Source organism: Equus asinus, chromosome 17, assembly GCF_041296235.1.
Source record: "Equus asinus isolate D_3611 breed Donkey chromosome 17, EquAss-T2T_v2, whole genome shotgun sequence".
Taxonomy (NCBI): domain Eukaryota; kingdom Metazoa; phylum Chordata; class Mammalia; order Perissodactyla; family Equidae; genus Equus; species Equus asinus.
In genome coordinates, this window is record NC_091806.1 from 40,893,728 (window position 1) to 40,914,889 (window position 21,162).

Genomic DNA, 21,162 nt, shown 5'->3' on the forward strand with positions numbered 1-21,162 from the left:
AACCCGCAGCCCCACTGCTGCCCAGGCCCAGTGCGCCCGGAGCCAGCAGCGGAGCAGTAGCGCTCGGGCAGGTACACGTTAGAAACTTTATTTTCTGGAGGCTGGGGCGGACTGAGAGTAAGGCTGGGGTCACCCCTTCTCTGGCTCCTCCGGGATCTCCTCGTTTTTGCCCTCCACGACCGCACACCCATGCTTTTGAGTTTGATTTGATAGCCTCTTGGTTGACCGCGCGGAGCCCCGACGACTGAACAGGGATAGCCGCCGCCACACCACGGTGATCAGAAGGCTTTCGTTCGACTTGCGATTCCGCTGCTGGTCCGGAGAGTCCACATCGACCCTTCCGCTGCCTGCGGGGATGACCAGGCCACTAAGCTCCGCTTTACCCTCCCCGGTCCAACCTCCTGGGCAGTCCCGTGGGGACAGTCCCCTCTCCCACTTTCTAGGCCCCCCTGGTGTTTTTGTCGTCCCACCTTCCTCGACTTCCTCCGATTCCTTGCCCTGCTCATCGGAGGTGTGAGAGTCCTTGTCTTGGCAACAGCCCATGGCCCTGCACGGCCCCCAGAGAGGCCCCCCCGCACTACGTGCCAGCCACACCAGCCCTCCCCACTGCTGCCGGCTTTGTGACGTCAGATATCCCTCAGCCCCAGCTCTGGAGGCAGCCAGCCCTCTTTCCTTTCTCCCACCACAAAAGGCTGAGAGTCATAGCGGTGTTGAGCTTTTTATTTACAAAGTGAGCACAGGCTCTTCAGGGGCTAGTGGACCCAGGCCGCTTCTTCTTTCTCCGTTTGGTTTGGAGAACCCCTTGGGTCTGCTCCAAATCAGGGAGCCTCCGCTTGGCAGCTGCCTCCAAGGATGCCCAAAGTTCATCTGTCTCAGTGTCTTCTGGGGGCACCTTCTTGGGCTCTTGAGGCTCTTGGGGCTCATCCTGGTGAGTGGGAGAAAAGCTTAGGAGTCAGGGGCACAGCAACAGACTCAGGGAAGGAGGCTCTAGCTGGAAATAATCTCTCCAGGCACCACCCCTTTTATGTCCTGCTCCCAGAAACCATTCTCATCCATGCTCCTTGCTCACCCTTGGCAGTAACACTGTCAGGATTATAACTATTAACACCCCTCAGAGAAATTAAGTAACTTGGCAGGTCGATGGACAGTGCCAGGTCTGTATTCCAACTGCTTCCTTTTTCTCTCCACAGGGAAATCCTCACATCTATGCCTTTGGGTCCCACATTCCCAGACCCAACTGCTTACCTCCCAGTTATCCCTGCCTGACAGGAGGAGGCAGTTCAGTTGAGACTTGAGATAAACCTGCAAAAGATGAGGGGTCTTAAGGAGCCAAGCATGCTGAAACAGAAACATGAAAGGTGGGAACAGGAGGCAGCAGGCTCTCACCTTATGCTCCAGGCCCCGTGGGTTCCGGATCCTGTGTACCCTCAAGATTCTGTCCAAGCCACAGGAGGCTAGGAGGGGCTTTGAAGGGTGGCACTGCAACCCTCGGACACTGCCCGCCAGCCCCTTCAGACAGCCCAGTAGGCGCCCTGGAGAAGAGGGCAGACATCAGTGCTAGCTGACCAGCCAACGACCATTTATTGAGTGTTTACTATTCAATCACTTTATGTTTCAATATTTAATCCTCAACATAATGCTGAGAGAGGAGTTTTATGGAGGATATTAATGATATCTCCATTTTACGGGAGAAGGAACTAAGGCACAGGGAGATGCAGTAATTTGTCCAAGGTCAAAGCTTTTGGTGAAACCAAGATTTGAACCCAGGCAATCTGCACCTGAAGGAGGGCTCACCACTCCATTGCACCCTCTGAGAGTGAATCCTGCCCTTCCTCCCACCCCTTCCCCTCCCCCAAGGCTCCCTAGTCCACTCACCTTGCCGAAGGTCAATTTCTGCCAGCTGCCCATGAGTGTTCCCCACGATCACCGAACTGAGGAGGAGAGCAGAGGCAGGTGGGGTCAGCAGGAGCTTTCTGGAGTCCTTCCTGAGCCCCACTCTTTACCCTCTAAACACTCACTTGCCCCCAGGAGTGAGGGTCATCGCTGTCAGTGGGTACTCTCCATAGGTGGCTTCTAGGACTGGCCGGCGTTGGGGGGAAGCTGGATCATAGACACGGACCTGGAAGAAGACTGAGGCATCACAAGAGTGCCCTCACCCCACATACCCACCTCTGGCTTTTCCACATCTTCACCCCTTCCTTCATACACTGCTTTCTTGTTATGACCCACTCTTAGAGAAACTTTCTCATTTGAAATGCATCCTTCTTCACTGAGTGTTGAGGGGTGGGGAGAGCTGCTGTCCATTCAGGGCTGAGGAGAGAGGTCTCCCAGGTTGGGGGGTGGCACATTCCTGTAGTCTGCATGTGTGAGCATTCCATTCCCCCATACTCCCATCTTGGGATGGAAATGCAAGTCCATCCCATTGTCAGGGTGCTACATTTCAAGCAGAGAAGTTTAGCCTCAACAAGGAAGGAGAGGAAGTCCGCACGTGTTTTGAGCAGAGGCACTGATCAGACTTCAATATGCAGGAGCAAAGGAAACAGGGCAAATAGTGACTCAGCCTTGTCTGGGTCTTAGGACTTCAAATGAGACCAGCTGTCAAGATCCCCAGTGGGGCTCCTCCTGTAAAGTGGAGGAGCTGAGGCCAGAGAGGGGAGCATCAGGCCTGGGTCCCAAAGCAAACCAGAGGCTACATCAGGACCAGAACAGTTCTCCTGACACCCAGTCCAACGTCCTCTCTTGACACCTGCACCATGTGATTCTACTGTGAAAGGAACACTCCCTTCTTCTCCTTTCTTCCAGGTGGGAGGAAAAGGAACAGTCATAGCTCAGGAAACTCCATCGTAGAATGCAGTAAGAGAAGGTCACTGGCTCAGCCACAGGGTTGGAACGGATGTGGGAGTGCTCCCTCCTCTGAGAGCTCAGGGAGAGAAGGACGGTGAGAAAGGCAGCTGTGCCAAACGACGGGGGCTGAGCCCGCACAGAGAGGCTGTTTCTCTAGGAGGATGCTTAATACCAGGAGGAGAGAGGGGTAGGGCAGCGCCTCACCTGGTGGTACCCTGTACAGGTGACGAGCTTCTGTGACTCTGGGAGGAACTGTATGTCCTGGTCCCAGATGGGAACCCGCAGGTCGAGCCAGTCATTCCGTACCTGGGATAGGTGGAGGACAGAGGTGTGAGGGGCTCATTGTGGCCCTTCCTTCGGCCCTCCATTATCATCCCTTAAAGCCCACCTGGTCTCTGACTCATAGTCAGTGGCCTCAGCCTCCCTGGACCTCAGACCCAGCCCCTCCCCAACCCCACCACTCACATTCTTGGCCCTGAACACAGGCTCCTCAGACCCCTGCAGATCCCACACCTTCAAAGCATTCTCCTTCCCACCTGTGGCAACCACATGGGGATGTGCTGGGTCTTGGCGCATCCTACACACCCCAGGGCCCACCCTCAGCTCCAGGAGCTGAAAAAAAAAATGGGAGATGAGAGTCAGTTCCAGAGTCCTTAATCCTCTTCCCCAAAGCCCTCATTTGGCTCCTATGCTGGCCCCTGCCTTCCCCAACCATCAGGATCAGGGAAGGGGAGCCTCACTGGGTCAGAGGATGCCTCTTTGTCATTGTCATGCCAGACTCGGAGAATCCCAGAATCCACACATGTGATGAGGGTGCTGCAGGCAGAAAGAATAGAGTTAGGTTAAAAAAAAAAAAGTCTAAGAGTTTTCTAGGCCCCAGTCAACCCATCCCCAAATTCATATTAACTAGATTCCTTGTTCCTAAAGAAGACTCTAAGTGACAAACGTCTGGGCAGGGCTTGACAGCTCCCAGCTTCCCTGTCTGTTATCTCAATTTCCTCAACAGGGTGAGGGTTTACCAGTTTTATAAGTGATGAAACTGAAACTCTGAAAAATTAAAAAATTTGCCCACTCAGCTATAAATGCCAGAACCAGAGCTGGAAATCAAGCCTGTGACAGTGAAGAGCAGGACACCTTTGCTATTCCACAGCTACATCTGGGGACTCTGACCCTGATAGTCTTTCTGAATCTTGAGTTGGTCACAAGGGGTCAGGATCAGTAGCTCTGAAAGTATTGAAATGGGACTGGTCTGGATTTAGGATTTGGCCAAAGTAAATACCAGCTTCTTCTCTTGAGTTCCCTATTCTGGGTTCCAGACACTAAATATCACACTCTCTCTCAAAGTACCCCTCCCAGGGACGGCCCTACCTATGGTATAGTGGTTAAGTTTGGCGCCTTCCACTTTGGTGGCCTGGCTTCAGTGGCCCAGGTTCACAGGTTTGGATCCTGGGTGTGGACCTAGACCACTTGTCAGCCACACTGTCGTGGCAACACACATATAAAGTAGAGGAAGATTGGTACAGATGTTAGCTCAAGGCTAATCTTCCTCAGCAAAAAAAAAAAAAAAAAGAAAGAAAGAAAGAAAGAAAGAAGAAGAGGTAGTACCCCTCCCTTAAAGCCCAAGCAAGTCTCTCCCCAGGATGGGTATGCCTGAGCCTATGCTCTTTCTCACATCTGCCCACCTTCCCCACCTTGGTTCAGGCTCAGTATCGCTTGCCTGGGCTGTGGCAACAGTCTCCCAGATGCTCTCTCTCCAATCCATCCTCCACAGTCCCACAGGCTCACAGCTCTGACTATAGCACTTCCCACTCAAAATCCAATAACACCCCACCACCTACAAAACAGAAGTGCAAATCTCTCAGCGTGCCACTTAAAGCCCTTTACATTTTTTTTAAAAAGATTGGCACCTGAGCTAACAACTATTGCCAATCTTTTTCTTTTTTTCCTGCTTTTTTCTCCCCAAATCCCCCCAGTACATAGCTGTATATTCTAGTTGTAGGTCCTTCCAGTTGTGGCATGTGGGAGACCGCCTCAACATGGCCTAAATGAGCGGTGCCATGTCCATGTCCAGGATCCGAATCAGCGACACCCTGGGCCGCCAAAGCAGGGCGCGCTAACTTAACCACTGGGCCATGGGGCCGGCCCCAAAGCCCTTTACATTTAATCCCAACCTACTTTGCCCGTCTTGTATTAAAATGCTGCCTTGGCTTCAACCCCCAAATGCTATTTATCTTCCCCGAAGTGTACCCTTTAGCCTGACACCAATCCTTGGCCTCTGCCCTTTCTAGAATGCCCTTACCCCTTTCTCCACCTGTCAAAATTCTACCCATCCTTTGAGGCCCAGTTCAAACATCTCACCCCCAAAGAGCCTTCTTCAGATGTGACCTGTCAGAATTAACACCACCAAACCTACACAGCCTGTTCACAGTCTTCTCTCTCCGTCTTTAGAAGAAAACTAGGCCAGTAACCTAATCTCTCGCACTTTCCTATCCAACATTGGGAGCTTCAGCACCTTGGTGATTGTTAACTTTCCATCTAAAAACATATTCTAGGGACTGCCCCGGTGGCGCAGTGGTTAAGTTCGCACATTCCACTTCGGAGGCCCAGAGTTCGCCAGTTCGGATCCTGGGTGGGGACATGGCACCGCTTGGCAAGCCATGCTGTGGTAGGCATCCCACGTATAAAGTAGAGGAAGATGAGCATGGATGTTAGCTCAGGGCCAGTCTTCCTCAGCAAAAAGAGGAGGATTGGCAGCAGATGTTAGCTCAGGGCTAATCTTCCTCAAAAAAAAACAAAAAAAAGATAAATAAAAATAAAAAATAATTTTAAAAAGCATATTCTAAACTATTAAATGACTTGCTCAGGATCACCCAAAAGGTTATGGAGCCAGGAGAAAAACGCTGGAAGATGCAAACTCTAGGAAGGCTTGTACTATGGGTGTCTGGTTTACCTGTAGCCCTTGCATTTCGCCCAATGCCTATAACTCAGTAGGTGTTCAATAAATGTTTGTTATGAATGAAGGAAGACAGGACACAAGTCCCTGTCACCCAGCCCAGGCCCGTCTCACCTAAGGGTTGATGGCTATTATTCGGCCGTCCTGTGGGAGCCTCAACGTTCTCCCTACGACCTGAGCGTTCGGCGAGGGGCTCAGTCTTACCCGTCCACCTGGGCGAGCCCTCGGAACGTGCCCTCCCCTCCGGGACAGTGCCTCTGGCCCTGGAATCTGCCCTCTTCGATGCTGAAGTGCCTCACTGTCCTGTCGGCGCAGCCCACCAGGATCTGCGGGCAGAAGAAGGCAGGATGGCGAGGAGAGCGAGGCCGCCGTGCCCCGACCCCCCAGCTCCGGCCCGGCCAGCGGCCGCTCACCTGAGTCTCGCCGCCGGCGCCCCAGCACAGGGCGCTCACCGCCTCCTCGCGCCGCGGCTGTCCCGTCGCCGTGAAGTTCGCCGCCTGTTTGCGCTGAAGGTTCACCCCTGCGGGTCGCAGGCGTCAGTCGCGTCGGGGACGCGAGAGGACGACCCCCAGCACTTCCCGACGCCCGGCCGCGCCACGCACCTTTCAGAATCCCAGTCTCAGTGCCGACCCACACATGGTTCCAGCGCGCCCCAGCAGCCGCCATCACGGAGCCCGAGGGCCGGCAGCGCGCACTTCCGGCGCAGCGTCTGCGTCACCGGAGCGCGCCGAGAGCCATCCTCGACGAACGCCGTTCCTGGGCGTTTAAAGAGCTGGAAGAGCGAAGATCCCTTGCCTGTTGCGGCTGGTTTTGCTTTACGAGAACGAAGTCTGGAGACGCTTGCAGATTGACAGTGGAGAGTTGAGGAGTAACCTGACCATTTCATACTTGAAGTGGAACGCCGCCTAACTGGACCGCGACGCCGGTCGAGCCAGGCCTAGTCCCTGTCCGTCCTCCAAAGCATCGCGGAAAACGTTTTCTGTGCAAGACAAGCGCCCCCTTCAGAAACGATTCAGATCACTCATGAGGCGCATGGCTTCAACCTCGAGTATAAAAGACACGGATGAAGAAAGACGGGGAGGGCATCGTTTTCATTTCCTCACATTGAAGTTTGGTGATGGTAAAAAATTAGCTCAAACTGAGAGTGAAAATCTTCAAAGGTAACAAAAACAATATTTCTCCCAAGCATAAGCTGCAACTTTAAAATGTAAAACAGGCCGGGCTGGTGGCGCAGCGGTTAAGTACGCACGTTCTGCGTAGGTGGCCCTGGGTTTCCCCGTTCGGATCCCAGGTGCGGACATGGCACTGTGTGGCAAGCCATGCTGTGGTCGGTGTCCCACGTATAAAGTGGAGGAAGATGGGCACGGATGTTAGCTCAGGGCTAATCTTCCTTGAGAATAATTAATTAATTAAAATGTCATAACGGCCCCCTTCTTGAGTGAGTACTGTTTTCTTACTGAGAGGTTGTGTTCTCTGAAATCAGAGACTATCAGAAACTTCTTCATTTCAAATTATAGCTGTATGAATGAAGCATCCCACTCTTGCCTGGCGGATCTAAATCCTCCACGAAGCAGTAGCCTTGATTTCCAGCTCAGCTGCAGAGCTGCCGATAGGAGTTCTGAGCATAAACATTCCACATTCTCTAAATTTTGTATTACCAAGGAAACCGCACCCTCGCTCTACTTCGCAGTCCAGACCTGATGCTGACCTCTTTCTACACAGCCCTGCTTTGTGTTGAGCGTATCAACAAGCTATTTATTTTCTTAAAAAAGAAAACATCTTTCTTATGTAACATATCCCATCTTTTTTTTTTTTTAAGATTTTATTTTTTTCCATTTTCTCCCCAAAGCCTCCTGCTACATAGTTATATATTCTTCCTTGTGGTCCTTCTAGTTGTGGCAAGTGGGACGCGGCCTCAGCGGGGCTCGATGAGCAGCACCATGTCCGCGCCCAGGATTCCAACAAACGAAACACTGGGCCGCCTGCAGCAGAGCGCGGGAACTTAACCACTCGGCCACGGGGCCAGCCCCTCAACAAGCTATTTAAATTAAACCTAAACTCTGTATTTCCCTAGAATCCTATACCTCTGTATTTCCCTTTATTTTTGAGACGTCCAACCATTCATTCCTCTGCTGGAAGGTCTACCCTTGTAAAGTTGGGAACACACCCGGGGTTCTAAGGTTGATGCGGCTAGACCAATGGCCTCCCGTTTATTATTAGGGGAAAACTGAAAGCTGAAGAACGACAGAAGGACCAAGCACTTTCTTACTTAAGACAAAATAAGGACTTTAGAAAGGAGTGCACCCTTCCCAGAAATATAGTAGTAATGCCAGTGGATGCACAGCCAAAAAACCTAGCTGGCGTTCGAGTTTCCCTTTCGAAAGCTTTCTTAGAGTGAACTGTCCTGCAGTAAAGAACGCACAGGCACGCTGGAAAGTGTAAACACTGACCTAACGCTTAAGAAATACCTAAAACAACTTTCTTCCGTAGCTAAACACTTTCCCTACCTTTTAATTACACTAACTACGCTGTAGCTTCACTTCACCCAGCGTTATTACCAAATGCCCCAAAACCGAAATTAATGTGCTTCGCAAAGTGGAAACAAATGTTACTGATGACTTCCTACTCAATATCGTAACTAAACACATTGTAGCGTACAGCTCTGCGTTAGCGGCCACGGATTTTTAATTCTTACTTTCAAACCCCAGTTATTCCCCCAAGCGGGAGTGCACCGTTCCTGGAAGTACTGCAATACCAGGTCGATGCGTGGAGTGGACGGAGCAAGCTCCTATTCCATCTCCTAATTCCAAAAATCCATTTAATATATTGTCCTCGGATAGAGGACGTATCAGATATTAAACTGATAAGAACAGATACTACACTTGATCTTAGCCAAAAGGCCGAGAAGCGATACCAGTCGAACTGTCTCCCAGCCAGCCTTACCCTTACTTTAGCTTTCGCAGTTGTGGTGACTTTTAGGGCATAATGATTACATTACCTTTCAAAATGTATTCTTTCCTAAACTCATTTCCTCATTATTTTCCCTTCACCATAATAGCTAGATTTTGGGAAACAGACCTTAAATAGGGTTCTTTACCGCTTCGCCTGCCTGCTCACGTTCGGTGGCTTTGCATAAACCCGCCTCTCCACTTTTTTACATTCTCGGGATTGGTTCACACATATGCTGTGATTTCAGTGCCCGTGTGGTCTCTATTTCTCCCAGACTGTGGCGTTAGGCTTCCAGCCTGAAGACTGGGACGCTCCCTAGGGGCGGCTGGGCGGTGGTCTCCAATAAGCGATTGCAGGGGCGGCGGGGCGGGGGGGGGGGGGGGGGGGGGGGGCGGTGCCCCATCCGGGACATTTATTTGAAGAGGCCGCAGTTGCGAGCGCCAGCTTTGCAGTCCAAAGAACTGAGTTGGGATCCCGGCTCGCCAGTTCCTGACTGGACGTGAGGCGTGTTGCCTGGGCTCCTCTCCCTTGTTAAGTGGGGGAAGGATAACACGCGTTTATGGAGTGGTTGTGCAAACCGAGGGCACCTTGTGCGCTGGGCCCAGAGCTGACGGCGAAGGTTGGCCTTTAGGACTGCGTTCCCCTCGCATCCTGGAGCTCCAGGCTCCCTTCTGCGCCTCCCCTTGACTTGTAACATCCCCCTCCCCACCCCACCCCACCACCCACCCCCTGTTGCATCTTGCCGTTGTACCATCCGTCACTCACCCTTGGCACTTCACAAAGGGGAAAAGATGCACCAAGAAAAACGTTTTGGAGGCTCCTTCGTCCTAAATCCAAGATCCAGCGGCGGGAGGCAGGGGGTGAGATCCGTGTAGGTAAAATGTAAATGAAGCAATTTTTCTTATAGGCTCAAAGCAAAGCCCGGCTGGATGAAAGGGATTAATATCCGGCCCTGGCTGAGAACGGATTTGAGGTCCTATTTCCTTGAAAACACTATTAATATAAATGTGGAAGATTCTGTTCGAAACCTCTTTAGCTGAAGCTCTACTCTGAGGCCAGAAATAGAGGCCACGTCTCTGTGTCAAAGCGCCTGCATTGTATGGAAAAAAAAAAAGAGGCTGGGGCGTGGCCAGGTGGCTAAATGGTTAAATTCCTGGGCTCCGCTTTGGAGGCCCAGGGTTTCGCCGGTTCCGATTCTGGGCGCGGACACGGCACCGCTCATTGGGCCATGCTGAGGGGGGGTCCCACATGCCACAACTAGAAGGACCCACAACTAAAATATACAACTATGTACTGGAGGGATTTGGGGAGAAAAAGCAGAAAAGAAAAAAGCGCTTGCAGAGGCATGGCTGAGGTCCTTTAGGCAAGAGTGGGGCCTTCCATTCTCATGGATATGATTTCAACTAGCAGAGTTTCTGGTAATCTATGATTTTAGAGAACAAAATTCTCAGCACCGTGTCCCTTATGTTAATAAACAGAAGCAGTTTCTACAGGTTCCTAAGTAAAACCGGAGGCTGCAGGGAGAGGCTGAATCAAGGGGGTGTGGTGGGCAGAATGATACCCCCACAAACATGCCCCTGTCCTAATTCTCAGAACCTCCGAAGGTGTTACCTTCCCTGGGAAAGGCACTTTGCATTTACGGTTAAATTAAGGATTTGAGAAGGAGAGATCATCTTGGATTATCTGGTGAGCCCTGTATAATCACAAAGGTCCTTATTAGGGAGTAGAGGGAGACAGGAGGCTCCGTCAGAGCATAGCGGCAGGAGAAAGATTTGATGCACCGTTGCTGGCTTTGAAGATAGAAGGGAGTCATCAGCCAAGGAGTGTGGGCGCCTCTAGAAGCTGGAAAAGGCAAGGCAATAGATTCTTTCTTAGACCCTCCAGAAAGGAATGCAGCCCTGCTAACACAGCTTGATTTTAGCCCAGTGAGACCCATTTTGGAGTTTTGACATCCAGAACTGTAAGATAATAAATTTGTTTCGTTTTTTCTTTTTTTTGAGCAAGATTAGCCCTGAGCTAACATCTGTTGCCAATCCTCCTCTTTTTGCTGAGGAAGACTGGCCCTGAGCTAACATCCGTGCCCATCTTCCTCCACTTTATATGTGGGACGCCTACCACAGCATGGCTTGCCAAGCTGTGCCACGTCCGCACTCGGGATCCAAACCAGTGAACCCCAGGCCGCCAAAGTGGAACGTGTGAACTTAACCACTGCACCACTGGGCCTGCCCCTCAGTTTCTTTCAATCCCAATCTGCTCCAAATTCTGCGAGATCCAACCTGGGGAAGGCCCCAGCTGCCCAGCTGAGCAGGCTTCAGTCCTTCTGCCCAGGCTGCAGCCAAGGGTCCTGGAGCACAGATCTCTTGGTGGGCAGCTCCCCAATTGGGTCTCAGAGGTCAACAGTAGCCCTGTTCCTCCTCTGAAGCAAAGGCAAGTGGGAGTGGCTCCCTCCCTCATTCTGCTATTATCCCTGCCTCTTGCTGTGTGGATACAGAAGGCTGGTAGTAAGGGTCCCACAAGAACTTGTGAATACATTTGCTCCTTGGGAGGCCATTTGTCTATTTGCTTATGCTTACTGAGCAGACACTCTACAACGATAAGCAAAATCAGACATGGACCTTGCCTTCATGATGTTTATAGTCTACTGGGGAAAACTGAGAGATGGCTCCCGTGATCCTCGCGGCAAGAGATGAAGGTGGCTGTGATGGCAGAGATGGAGAGAAGTGGAAGAGTTCACAGAGATTCACTGACCTTGATGACAGGCAAAGTGAGGCCAAGGGAAGAATATTCTTTCCATGTGGGTACATTTAAACTTTGTAACAATGTTTTATTTTCATGAAACTAATATAAACTGTCAAGTAGTGTGCAAAGGCTTATAACAACCTCCTCTCCAATTTACACCCCCCCTTTTAACTCTTTAAACTTTTTTTAATGGTACTTCCCTCTATATTTATAAATCGATTAGACAATTTTAGACTTTCCTTTTTTTTGGCATTCTTGAGAGGAAGATGTTATAAACTTGAAAAACAACACGCTATGAAGCAGATCAAAGAAATGCATTGTCAACTTGAAGAGGTTTTTAATTTTTATTGCATTCCCCAAATCTGTTGAGAATCTGTTGTAGGCTTTCCCCAAATAAACATATCTGCCTTACATAATTTTGCGTACAATTTCCAGGGGGACTTGTAGAGCCCCCTGAAGGCATTCACTAACCTAAAAGTTAACAACCACAGCCCTAAAAAAGACAGAAGAACCTGCCTGAAGGAGTCCAAACACCTGAAAAGAGGCCACATCAAGTGAAGGAAGAGGATCTGGAGGTCCTGGGGGCCCTTGTGGGCAGGCCTGTCCAAGGGCTGTCCGAGAGAGCCCTGGCTCCAGGACTTAAGAGTGGCTATCCTGGGCCCATTTTCTTTTCTTTTCTTTTCTTTTTTTTAAATTTTTTATTGAGTTAATGATAGGTTACAATCTTGTGAAATTTCAGTTGTATATTATTGTCTGTCAGTCGTGTTGTAGGTGCAACCCTTCACCCTTTCTGCCCACCCCCTACCCCGCCTTTCCCCTGGTAGCCACTAATCTGTTCTCTTTGTCCACAGGTTTAAACTCCTCATGTGAGTGGAGTCATACAGAGATTGTCCTTCGCTATCTGGCTTATTTCACTTAACATAATTCCCTCAAGGTCCATCCATGTTGTTGCAAATGGGACGATTTTGTTCTGTTTTGCGGCTGAGTAGTATTCCATTGTATATACATACCTCATCTTCTTTATCCAATCATCTGTTGATGGGCACTTACGTTGCTTCCACATCTTGGCTATTGTAAATAATGCTGCAATAAACATTGGGGTGCATAGGACTTTTGGAATTGCTGACTTCAAGCTCTCTGGATAGATACCCAGTAGTGGAATAGCTGGATCATATGGCAGTTCTATTTTTAATTTTTTGAGGCATCTCCGTACTGGTACTGTTTTCCACAGTGGCTGCACCAGTTTGCATTCCCACCAGCAGTGTGTGAGGGTTCCTTTTTCTCCACAACCTCTCCAACATTTGTTACTATTTGTTTTAGTTATTTTTGTCATTCTAATGGGTGTAAGGTGATATCTTAGTGTAGTTTTGATTTGCATTTCCCTGATGATCAGCGATGATGAACATCTTTTCATGTGCCGATTGGCCATCGTATATCTTCTTTGGAGAAATGTCTGTTCCTGGGCCCATTTTCCCTCACGGCAACTCTGACCTGGAGTTAGGCAGGTCCTGGAAAAGAGGCACCAACTCTCCTCTTGGCCATCAACCCCACCCTCTTTGCCAATTTGTTTTGACTCCCTGGCTCTCTAGGAATTCAAATTTTCTACTCCTACTTACACTCTCTGCTGAAATGATCTCATCCAGTGCCTTGGGTTTCCCTCCCATCCATTCCCCGGTGACAACCGATTCCCTGTCTCCACCCTGACTGGTCAGTGGTGCCCGGCACCCTTCCTGGTGCTTTACGTGTATTAACAACCTTAAAGGATAAGCGGGTATCATCATCTTCCCTCTTCTGCTGATGGGGAAATGGAGGTGCAGCAGGTGAGGTGACTTTCTTAAAGTCACATAGCTATTAAGTGGCAGAGACAGGGACAGACTCCAAACCCAAGTGGCCTGGCTTTGGAGCCCACATTCCTAAACCCTATGCCATACCGTCCTCACTTGACTCTCTCCTTGGATGTCTGGGAGGTATCTCAAACTCAGTACAGTTGGCCCTCTGTATCTGTGGTTTTGGCATCTGCGGGTACAGAAGGCTAACTGTATTCATTGTACTACTACAATTTTATACACCTAAGGGACTTGAGCATCCTTGGATTTTGATATCCGTGGGGGTTCCTGGAACAAGTCCCTGCAGATACTGAGGGACATACTGTATATCCAAAATGATTCCCTCCTCCTCCCACCAGGACATCCTTTATGCTCCCTTCACCTCACCCCCACATCCACTCCATCAGCCAATCCTGTTGCTTCTACCTCCAAAATACATTCTGAATCACTCCATTTCATTCCATCTATTTCCTAGCCTGGGCCCTTCTGCCTCCAGCTCTCCCCATCTTCTCCTTTAGGTTTCAGTTCAAATGCTACGTCCTCAGAAATGCCTTCCCTGACCACCTTTCTTACCACATCACAGATTTGTGTTCTTTGCTGGCATTTATCATACATCTCAGGGTGTCTGAAACTCATCGCTGTTGACACTTGGGGCTGGGTAATTCATTGTTTGGGGAGTGGGAGAGAGGGAGCTGTGCTGTGCATGGCAGGGTGTTTGGCGGCATCTTTGGCCTCTACCCAGTAGATGCCAGTAGTGTACCCCCCCAACCCCCTAAAGTTGTGACAACCAAAAATGTCCCCAGACATTGCTAAATGTCCCCCAGGGGCAAAATCACCCCTGGTTGAGAACCACTGTGCTATTTCAAATGATCTTATGTGTTGACTGTTTTATTTTGCCACTCCCTCTTCTTCTAGAATGTAACCAAAGAGCAGTCAACAAAGACAGGAGCAAGGCCTTGGTCTCCGGTGAGTATGTAAGTGAATTTAAGTGAGGTCGTCTTGTTACACTAAATGGCCCCAGCCCCTCCTCTGTGTGACTGCTTGCTGCTCTGTACGTACTCTAAAATAATTCACATGTTCTCCTCATTTTTGGCCTCCACTTATGCACGTGCTCCTCCGTAGCTTGATAAATTAAAACTTTGTTCTATGAGTTTCTATCCAGGAACAGGCTGACCACGGGTGGGAAACACACCTACAAGGTATCCATCACAGCTGACAGAAGAATGGAACCATGTGATACCTGGAGCCCATCATGTGGGAAGACTAACATCCCTGGAACACTCCCTCACTGCCCATTTTTCCTATATAGCTACCTCAAGAGTCTGTAATTTTTTTGTGTGTGTGTGAGGAAGATTGGCCCTGAGCTAACATCGGTGCCAATCTTCCTCTATTTTGTATGTGGGATGCTGCCACAGCATGGCTTGAAGAGCACTGTGTATGTCCACACCCAGGATCCAAACCTATGAACCCTGGGCTGTTGAAGTGGAGTGTGTGAACTTAACCATGACACCAGTGGGCTGGCCCCAAGATTCTGCAATTTTTGAAGATTTTGAGATAGTAGTCTACTGTCTTCCTGACTATGCTGGCTAATTGAATTAAAACTTCCTTTCTGGATCCCTAACTCGGTGTGATTAATTGGCTCAGATGGTGGTGAGCAGAGCAAGCCCATTGCTTCATATCAAGTACATTGCTATGTTTGGGATGGAGCAGGTTGTGGGCAGTGTTACCACTTAACACAGTGGAGAGACTTAGGGAGGAGCGGACGTGAACAGGACAGGGAATCAAGGGTCTGAATCTCTGACTGGCTATCAGCTGGGGAGGTCAAGGGGTGGTTGGATGTACCAGGAGCTCAGGGAAGAGGTCCAGGATAAAGATATCATAATGAGTCACTGGTGTACAGAAGGAATGTGAGGAGCTGGGGCTCACTCATTCTGGCACTCTCCCCCATTTCCCCATACAGTCCCACTCTCATTTCTTAGCCTAAATAGTCAATAACTCCAGGCTTAATTTGACTTCCTCATTTGCCAAATGGTGAGTGTTGGGGCAAGGCTTCATTCTCTACCAAACACTTCCAGTGCATCTTGCCTGGTCCCTTCGCCAGCCTCAGTCTAGCTTTGGTTCCATCACTTCCTTGCTGTTTCCCAGGTCTGGGTTACACTCACAGCGGCCTCCAGACTCCCAGTGCGAACAGCGTGGTCTGACGGTTAAGCCCCTGGGACTTTGGCAACTGATCCTCCCCTGCTATCCCAACTCTGACAGCGGGCAAGTTGCTTATCTTTTCTTTGCCTCAGTTTCTTCCTCCATCCAAGGATGCTTCTGGCACGTGCCTCCCAGGGTTGGAGAGAGGGCGAGATGACCTATTGCACATAGTGACCTGCTTGCAGTTACTTTCAGTTCCACGTGACCTTTTTTTTTGTGAGGAAGATTAGCCCTAAGCTAACTGCTGCCAATCTCCCTTTTTGCTGAGGAAGGCTGGCCCTGAGCTAACATCTGTGCCCATCTTCCTCTACATGTGGGATGCCTACCACAGCATGGCTTGCCAAGCGGTGCCATATCCACATCCGGGATCAAACCAGCGAACCCTGGGCTGCTCAAGTGGAAGGTACCACTTAACTGCTGCGCTCCTGGGCCGGCCCTTCCATGTGACCTCTTTATGGCTTTAACACCAATTCATCTGGGGTGTGTGGGCGCTCTTGTCCCCGTTTCCAGATCAGCACTCTGCAGGTTCTCCCACCGCTTACAGTGCCTTTCTGGGTTTCTCCTCTGCTGTTCCTCTAGCCTTTAAAATGCTGGTGCTGCCCCAGGGGCCTTGGGTGGGTCCTCTTACTTGATCCCCATTCAGTGCTGGCCTTCCCATTCTTGTGGCTGTGATTACTGTGTGGACAACTCTCAGATCCATACGGCTACCATTTAATGAGCAGAAAATACATTTCCTTTACCTTGCCCTTATTCTATAGTTCTGACACAAGATGTCTGTTCTAAAATTTACATGTGGAAATGTAGAAATATGTGGGAAACCCTTAATTCATCACCATTTGGTATCCATTCTTTCAAATATTTTGAGAAATCTAAGGGTGGTCATTATCTGCAAACTTACATCAGAATTGTTGGGTGGGTTGGGGTGTTTATGGGGGTTAGGGTGCATGTTAACCATGTAGATTTGAGATTCCAAGTCTGAGAAACTACTTACCTGCTCTGAAGGTTGAATTATTAACCTAGGCATACACATATACCCACCAATGGTGCCACTGCCCTTACCATACTTCATTTAACCCCAAGTCAAAGCCAGCTTGCCCAGAGCCAACTAAAACATTGCCTTGGGTATGTGTAGGGACAGGCCACCTGTTCACATGAAGACTAAGTTTTCAAGTACCCTTTCATCTATCTTAGGAACTTTAGGAACTTTTTCATCTATCTTTAGGAACTGCACTTCCTAAATTTATACTCAGATGTTTAATAGTACATGTAGATCAAGATGGATGTTCAATGCGAATTGTATTATTCACCCAACAAGTATTCACCTGAGTAGCCCTGCCACATGTTGTAGAAGGTGCGCCTATCTAGCTGAACTTGACATAAATCCATTTCCCATGGAAAGAACAGGCGGTAGGAGACAGACAAAAGCAGGCCCATTTCAATCAAGTTAGTTAATTTACACCAACAGCATACCTCGACTGATCAAGGTAGGCCTCTCAGGAGTGACTTCCAATGAATCACCTACATTGAAGAATCCAGGGAATTCCAGAGAGGGAAGAATAAATGTAGAGGCTCAGAGGCTTGTTAGAGAAACAGAAATGCAAGAGTAGCTTCAGTGAGGCTGAAGTGCAGAGCTGAAATTAAGGAGAGGCCAATCAGTAGTGGCCCACTTTACACTCAGTGACTGGGAAAAACATGGAGAAACCAGGTACCCAAATGGGTACTGCTACAGGACTTCTAACGTTCAGTTGTAGGCCTGATCTTAAAGAAGTGCAGTTCGATTCCACAGAAACCATGTTGGAGCTTCATGTACAGAAGTGGGACAATTAAAACACCAAATTTTGAGTCTAAAGGATCTTAACTGCCATGCCTCACTGGCTCCTAGTGCCTATGCCCAAGTCTGCTGAAGTCGTTTTAAGGCACAGCTGGAAGATCACTCAAACTCCATCACCTTTTCATGCAGGACTGCTTCAGCAGAGCACATACAGGTGAAAAAAACCCCTTCAAGGTCTAATAGGGAGGCTTCCTGAATGCTTCCCTGGGCCAGACAAAGCAGCATCAGGCAAACTGCCAGGCTAAAGTGGGTACAGACAGTAACAGCAAATTCTCCAAGGTTAATTCCTTCTCAGCTAGACCCACTCAAACACACAAATCAGTGACGATTAAAAAAACCCTTTTTATTTAGAAAGGCTGAAATGTTCCTATATGCCAATTTGAATAGCTAGGTTGTACAAGAAACAACTTGAAAATTCCCTTTCCGATGTCCTCCAAGAGCTGGATTCCTGTACAAAGAAAAAGTGAGTTTTCTTACTGGATGGGAAAGAATATATGCACTATATGAATTTCTAAGGGTCTACTCTCCACCAGTTAACATTACAAGTGTTTACCTCCTACCAGGTAAATTTATCAGTCTATTAAATACTAAACACCAATATATGAACAGATACCTACCATTTTATGCGCTTTGATCTTTCTTCAGTCCTGAAAGAAAATTATACAAATGATTTTTTAAGCAAGTGATTTATTCTTCCTTTCCCAATGTTTAGAAATCCTTATGATCCCTCAGACAGTTCCTTCTGGAACAAGCTTTCCTCTTTTCCCCCAACCAGCCCCAGTGGGTTCACCTTTACAGGCTCTGGGACTAGGACAGGAGGTAAGACGTGTGAAAGTTTCTTCACTGGGAAATTTTAACTTGGCCCACCTTGCGTTTAAATTTACTTACCTCTAACTTCAGACTGGAGTTGAGCAGAAATATGGCGTATGCTTTCGCTGCAAAAGAATGATTGGGAACTAAGTGAGCATCCCCAAGAGGCCCTGCTGCTTGGAGAAAGACACATCTATATCAGCTATGTAGGTTTCAACAGACATCTTACAGAAACTACCAGGTAGCCCAAAAAATTTCTTATTGGCTGTAAATTGTATTCAACTCACTTCTTTTTGTTGTCACTTTCCCCTCCAAGACAAGCTCACAGCTCAGAGAATACCTTTCAGTCACAGTAATCAGACTGGGGCGGTATTGAACTCATCACTGGTGAGTGGGAATTTGTCACAGGTGGTTCAGGAACGGCTAGACTTTGGGTTAAGCCAGTATGTCTGAAGAGCCATCCAGACCAAAGCACCGCACACAGAAAAACTGTGGCAAATTTTATATAGCAACCAGATAGTGCTGTGAAGGCATTTACCTCAAATCATTCTTGGGCTCCCGACAAGGTGCTGGACCTGAAAGAAAAGAGACTGAAGCAGTAATGCTTATCTCCTGCATTAAAAGTTGTTCCCACCGAAGCCACTGTTCCTAGAAAATCAGATTTCCGAGTCTCAACAGCAAGTTATCAGCCGAACGAGATTCCATGTAAGTCATCACATATACAGGCCTAAAAAGGCGCTTTTTTCAACCCAGTATGCTACATGCACCAACATATGGTGATTACTCACCTTCGAGCAAAAAAGCAGGGTACTGGTAACAGCACCTGGGGAAAGACAAAGCTGTGGGTGAAGGCATCTTACACATAGTGCCCCACACTGTCTCCCCCGTTTCTCAGGTGTTCACTTGTTTTCATTGTAAGTCATAGTGAGCTAGTTTGCTTCATCATAGAAACTGTCTACTTGGTGGCACAAGACAGAGACATTTATCAACTAACCTTTCAATTCTGGAGGCTTTCCAGTAGTATACACAAACAAGGTGCTCCTGAATGAGAAAATCATGTAATTAGCAAAGCATCTACAACAGCCAAAGCTATTTATTCTACCTACAGTTAATGGAGGGGCCAAGAAAAGCTAAGCAAATGCTCTCGACAGGCACCTGCTGTACCTCGGACCGTTCCTTATGGAACAAGTTTTCATCCTCTCTCCCAGTTAGCCCCAGTGGGTTCACCATTACTGGCTCTGGGGCTAAACAGGGGTTAAGACAGGATGCTTGCTCTCCTCACTGGCACTGGACTCTGGGGCAAGCTACAACCAGCAAAGTCACAAGCACTCACCACTCTCCACTCTTTACAGGAGTCGACCTGGGGCAGATCACAGGGCATCTAGAAGAGGCACGAGATCAAGAAACATCACTACAAGGAATAAGAGGAACCAAAAAGCTATACGGGCCAGCCAGAGCTTTGGTAACAAAAAAAGAAACCCAGTGATAAGATTATCCCTTGGACGAGTTCACATATACGCTAATCTACCACAGTATTGGGAGAAGGAACTTACCGGAACACAGATGAATTTATAATCTGGACAACCTGTGAAAGGGAAGCACATGGTTATTAAAAAAATAAACAATGGAATAAATCTCTCCATTAACAGAAACTGCCATCAGAACTCTAACATGCTATTAACTGTCGTACCTCACGGAGGATCAGCATATCAATTCAAATCATCTGACAGTGACATGTGCATGAGGGAAGAGCACACCCTCACAAGAACCAACTGTGCTGCCGGGTTGCTCTCTCTCCCCAGGAAAATCATTCCAAGAACAAGCTGGAAGGAGCAAAAAGGCAACACTGCTCCACTGACCATTTGCCCTCCTGCTTGTGGGGAACACAGGAGATGACACCCCAATCTGCCATTTTAACAATTACCTGTATTCATCATCCTGGGAGGCAGCTGAATTCCTCAGAATTGGTGAGAAGATGCTGGAGAGAAAAGAAAGGCATTATATGTACCTAAGAGTAGCCATTCAAACACCCTTGAGTACTCCTGGCCCACTTCTCAGTAGTAAGATGACATCACTTTTGAGGTCAGTCATATGCTTGTCTTTTTACGTTCATCATGGAGTGGCCAATGCAAATTGTACGAGCAAGTCCCACAGAGACATTGTGCCCCTACCCATAGCTACATAAACCACGTGTACCCACCTGGAGCATCACAGCGGTGCTCGATTCGCACAGGAGTAGGTCTTGTCCCATCCTCCAACCCGCAATCTCTTTTGAGCTGAACCACCTCTGAAAACAACGTATTTTCCATTTAGTTTTAACCTGGGACAATCTTACCATCCCATGATAGTGTCTCAACACCTTAGAGCTAAAAAAAACCCAAACCTCTGCTGCGGAGGGTGCTACTCAGAATTTTTACGTTTTCTCCACTAAGCCATCAGAAAGAGAGAGTTCAGTGCTTGAAATCATCCCCGTAGCACATCCCACAGGACATCCACACTCAACAATGGAGGAACAGTGGGGAAGGATGACCGGAACCACTTACTCTTAACAACAGGAGGGATCTTTTCGAGTCTTCAGCGTTCAATCGGGCGCCTGAACCCTGCAGACAAGAGGATATTAGATCAGCGCTGGGTTTTTCGCTAAAGCCTCGTTTCCCGACTGCGTTGGACGTCGGCTGGGCACGGCCCGTCTCCTCAGAGTTTCTTATCCTCACGGAGCTCAGTACAGGTCTGTGAAAAGGCTCTCATCATGGAGACGGCCGCCGCCACGGCCCGCCAGCGCCATCTTGTCTTTCACAAAGCCCGCTGCTGCTTCGAGACCTCGCCCAAGATCTCTTCCCCCTCTCCCACCAACCAAACAGGTGCAGCACAGAGGGAGGTCTAAGACGTGCCATGCTCACGCAGGCATTCCTCCCCTCTTTCCTACCTAAGCAGTGAACACACACCCACCCGGCGCAGCAGGAAGAAAACGAGGCCGAAGGTGCACAGCTAGACACTTAAATACCACCTCG

General features: G+C 48.8%; 2 protein-coding genes and 9 non-coding genes across 14 annotated transcripts; all 11 read right to left on the reverse strand.

Moving 5' to 3' along the window:
• Positions 1-81: 81 nt before the first annotated feature.
• On the reverse strand, positions 82-693 carry TEX54 (testis expressed 54). Its single transcript, XM_070488041.1, has one exon. It carries the CDS (start codon positions 541-543, stop codon positions 130-132), a length of 414 nt encoding a protein of 137 aa, XP_070344142.1. The 5' UTR covers positions 544-693; the 3' UTR covers positions 82-129.
• Positions 694-702: 9 nt separating this feature from the next.
• WDR74 (WD repeat domain 74) lies at positions 703-6,780 on the reverse strand. Of its 4 annotated transcripts, none has more exons than XM_070488035.1 (12): positions 6,400-6,754; positions 6,211-6,317; positions 6,002-6,123; positions 4,536-4,678; positions 3,585-3,660; positions 3,310-3,456; positions 3,049-3,150; positions 2,019-2,119; positions 1,876-1,931; positions 1,387-1,532; positions 1,246-1,302; positions 703-925 (listed from the first exon to the last, which is right to left on the reverse strand). In XM_070488035.1, the coding sequence occupies exons 4-12, from the start codon at positions 4,604-4,606 to the stop codon at positions 746-748; spliced, it is 936 nt and encodes a 311-aa protein (XP_070344136.1). In that variant the 5' UTR covers positions 4,607-4,678; positions 6,002-6,123; positions 6,211-6,317; positions 6,400-6,754; the 3' UTR covers positions 703-745. The 4 variants fall into 4 exon arrangements, with proteins under 4 accessions (XP_070344136.1, XP_070344137.1, XP_044605764.1 ...); XM_070488036.1 differs by having other exon boundaries at positions 4,562-4,678; positions 6,400-6,504; XM_044749829.2 differs by lacking the exon at positions 4,536-4,678 and having other exon boundaries at positions 6,400-6,780.
• A 1,738-nt stretch (positions 6,781-8,518) lies between these two features.
• Positions 8,519-8,709, reverse strand: LOC123278175 (U2 spliceosomal RNA). The gene has a single exon (XR_006515428.2). It is a non-coding gene; the product is annotated as a U2 spliceosomal RNA (small nuclear RNA).
• A 9,355-nt stretch (positions 8,710-18,064) lies between these two features.
• Positions 18,065-18,190, reverse strand: LOC123278183 (small nucleolar RNA SNORD22). Its single transcript, XR_006515436.1, has one exon. It is a non-coding gene; the product is annotated as a small nucleolar RNA SNORD22 (small nucleolar RNA).
• A 284-nt stretch (positions 18,191-18,474) lies between these two features.
• Positions 18,475-18,543, reverse strand: LOC123278182 (small nucleolar RNA SNORD31). Its single transcript, XR_006515435.1, has one exon. It is a non-coding gene; the product is annotated as a small nucleolar RNA SNORD31 (small nucleolar RNA).
• Positions 18,544-18,802: 259 nt separating this feature from the next.
• Positions 18,803-18,872, reverse strand: LOC123278181 (small nucleolar RNA SNORD30). The gene has a single exon (XR_006515434.1). It is a non-coding gene; the product is annotated as a small nucleolar RNA SNORD30 (small nucleolar RNA).
• Positions 18,873-19,037: 165 nt separating this feature from the next.
• LOC123278177 (small nucleolar RNA SNORD29) lies at positions 19,038-19,102 on the reverse strand. The gene has a single exon (XR_006515430.1). It is a non-coding gene; the product is annotated as a small nucleolar RNA SNORD29 (small nucleolar RNA).
• Positions 19,103-19,311: 209 nt separating this feature from the next.
• Positions 19,312-19,438, reverse strand: LOC123278184 (small nucleolar RNA SNORD22). Its single transcript, XR_006515437.1, has one exon. It is a non-coding gene; the product is annotated as a small nucleolar RNA SNORD22 (small nucleolar RNA).
• Positions 19,439-19,804: 366 nt separating this feature from the next.
• Positions 19,805-19,879, reverse strand: LOC123278178 (small nucleolar RNA SNORD28). The gene has a single exon (XR_006515431.1). It is a non-coding gene; the product is annotated as a small nucleolar RNA SNORD28 (small nucleolar RNA).
• Positions 19,880-20,200: 321 nt separating this feature from the next.
• Positions 20,201-20,272, reverse strand: LOC123278179 (small nucleolar RNA SNORD27). Its single transcript, XR_006515432.1, has one exon. It is a non-coding gene; the product is annotated as a small nucleolar RNA SNORD27 (small nucleolar RNA).
• A 278-nt stretch (positions 20,273-20,550) lies between these two features.
• Positions 20,551-20,626, reverse strand: LOC123278180 (small nucleolar RNA SNORD26). The gene has a single exon (XR_006515433.1). It is a non-coding gene; the product is annotated as a small nucleolar RNA SNORD26 (small nucleolar RNA).
• Positions 20,627-21,162: the final 536 nt, after the last annotated feature.

Bases quoted from the DNA above. Each gene is read 5' to 3' on its own strand.
- TEX54 (XM_070488041.1), bottom strand. From the start codon at position 543: ATGGGCTGTTGCCAAGACAAGGACTCTCACACCTCCGATGAGCAGGGC.
- WDR74 (XM_070488034.1), bottom strand. From the start codon at position 6,463: ATGGCGGCTGCTGGGGCGCGCTGGAACCATGTGTGGGTCGGCACTGAG. The intron at 3,151-3,309 runs GTGAGTGGTGGG...CACCTATCCCAG, and splicing joins CTGTGTTCAGGGCCAAGAAT to GTACGGAATGACTGGCTCGA. The intron at 1,533-1,875 runs GTGAGTGGACTA...CCTCTTCTCCAG, and splicing joins AGAAATTGACCTTCGGCAAG to GGCGCCTACTGGGCTGTCTG.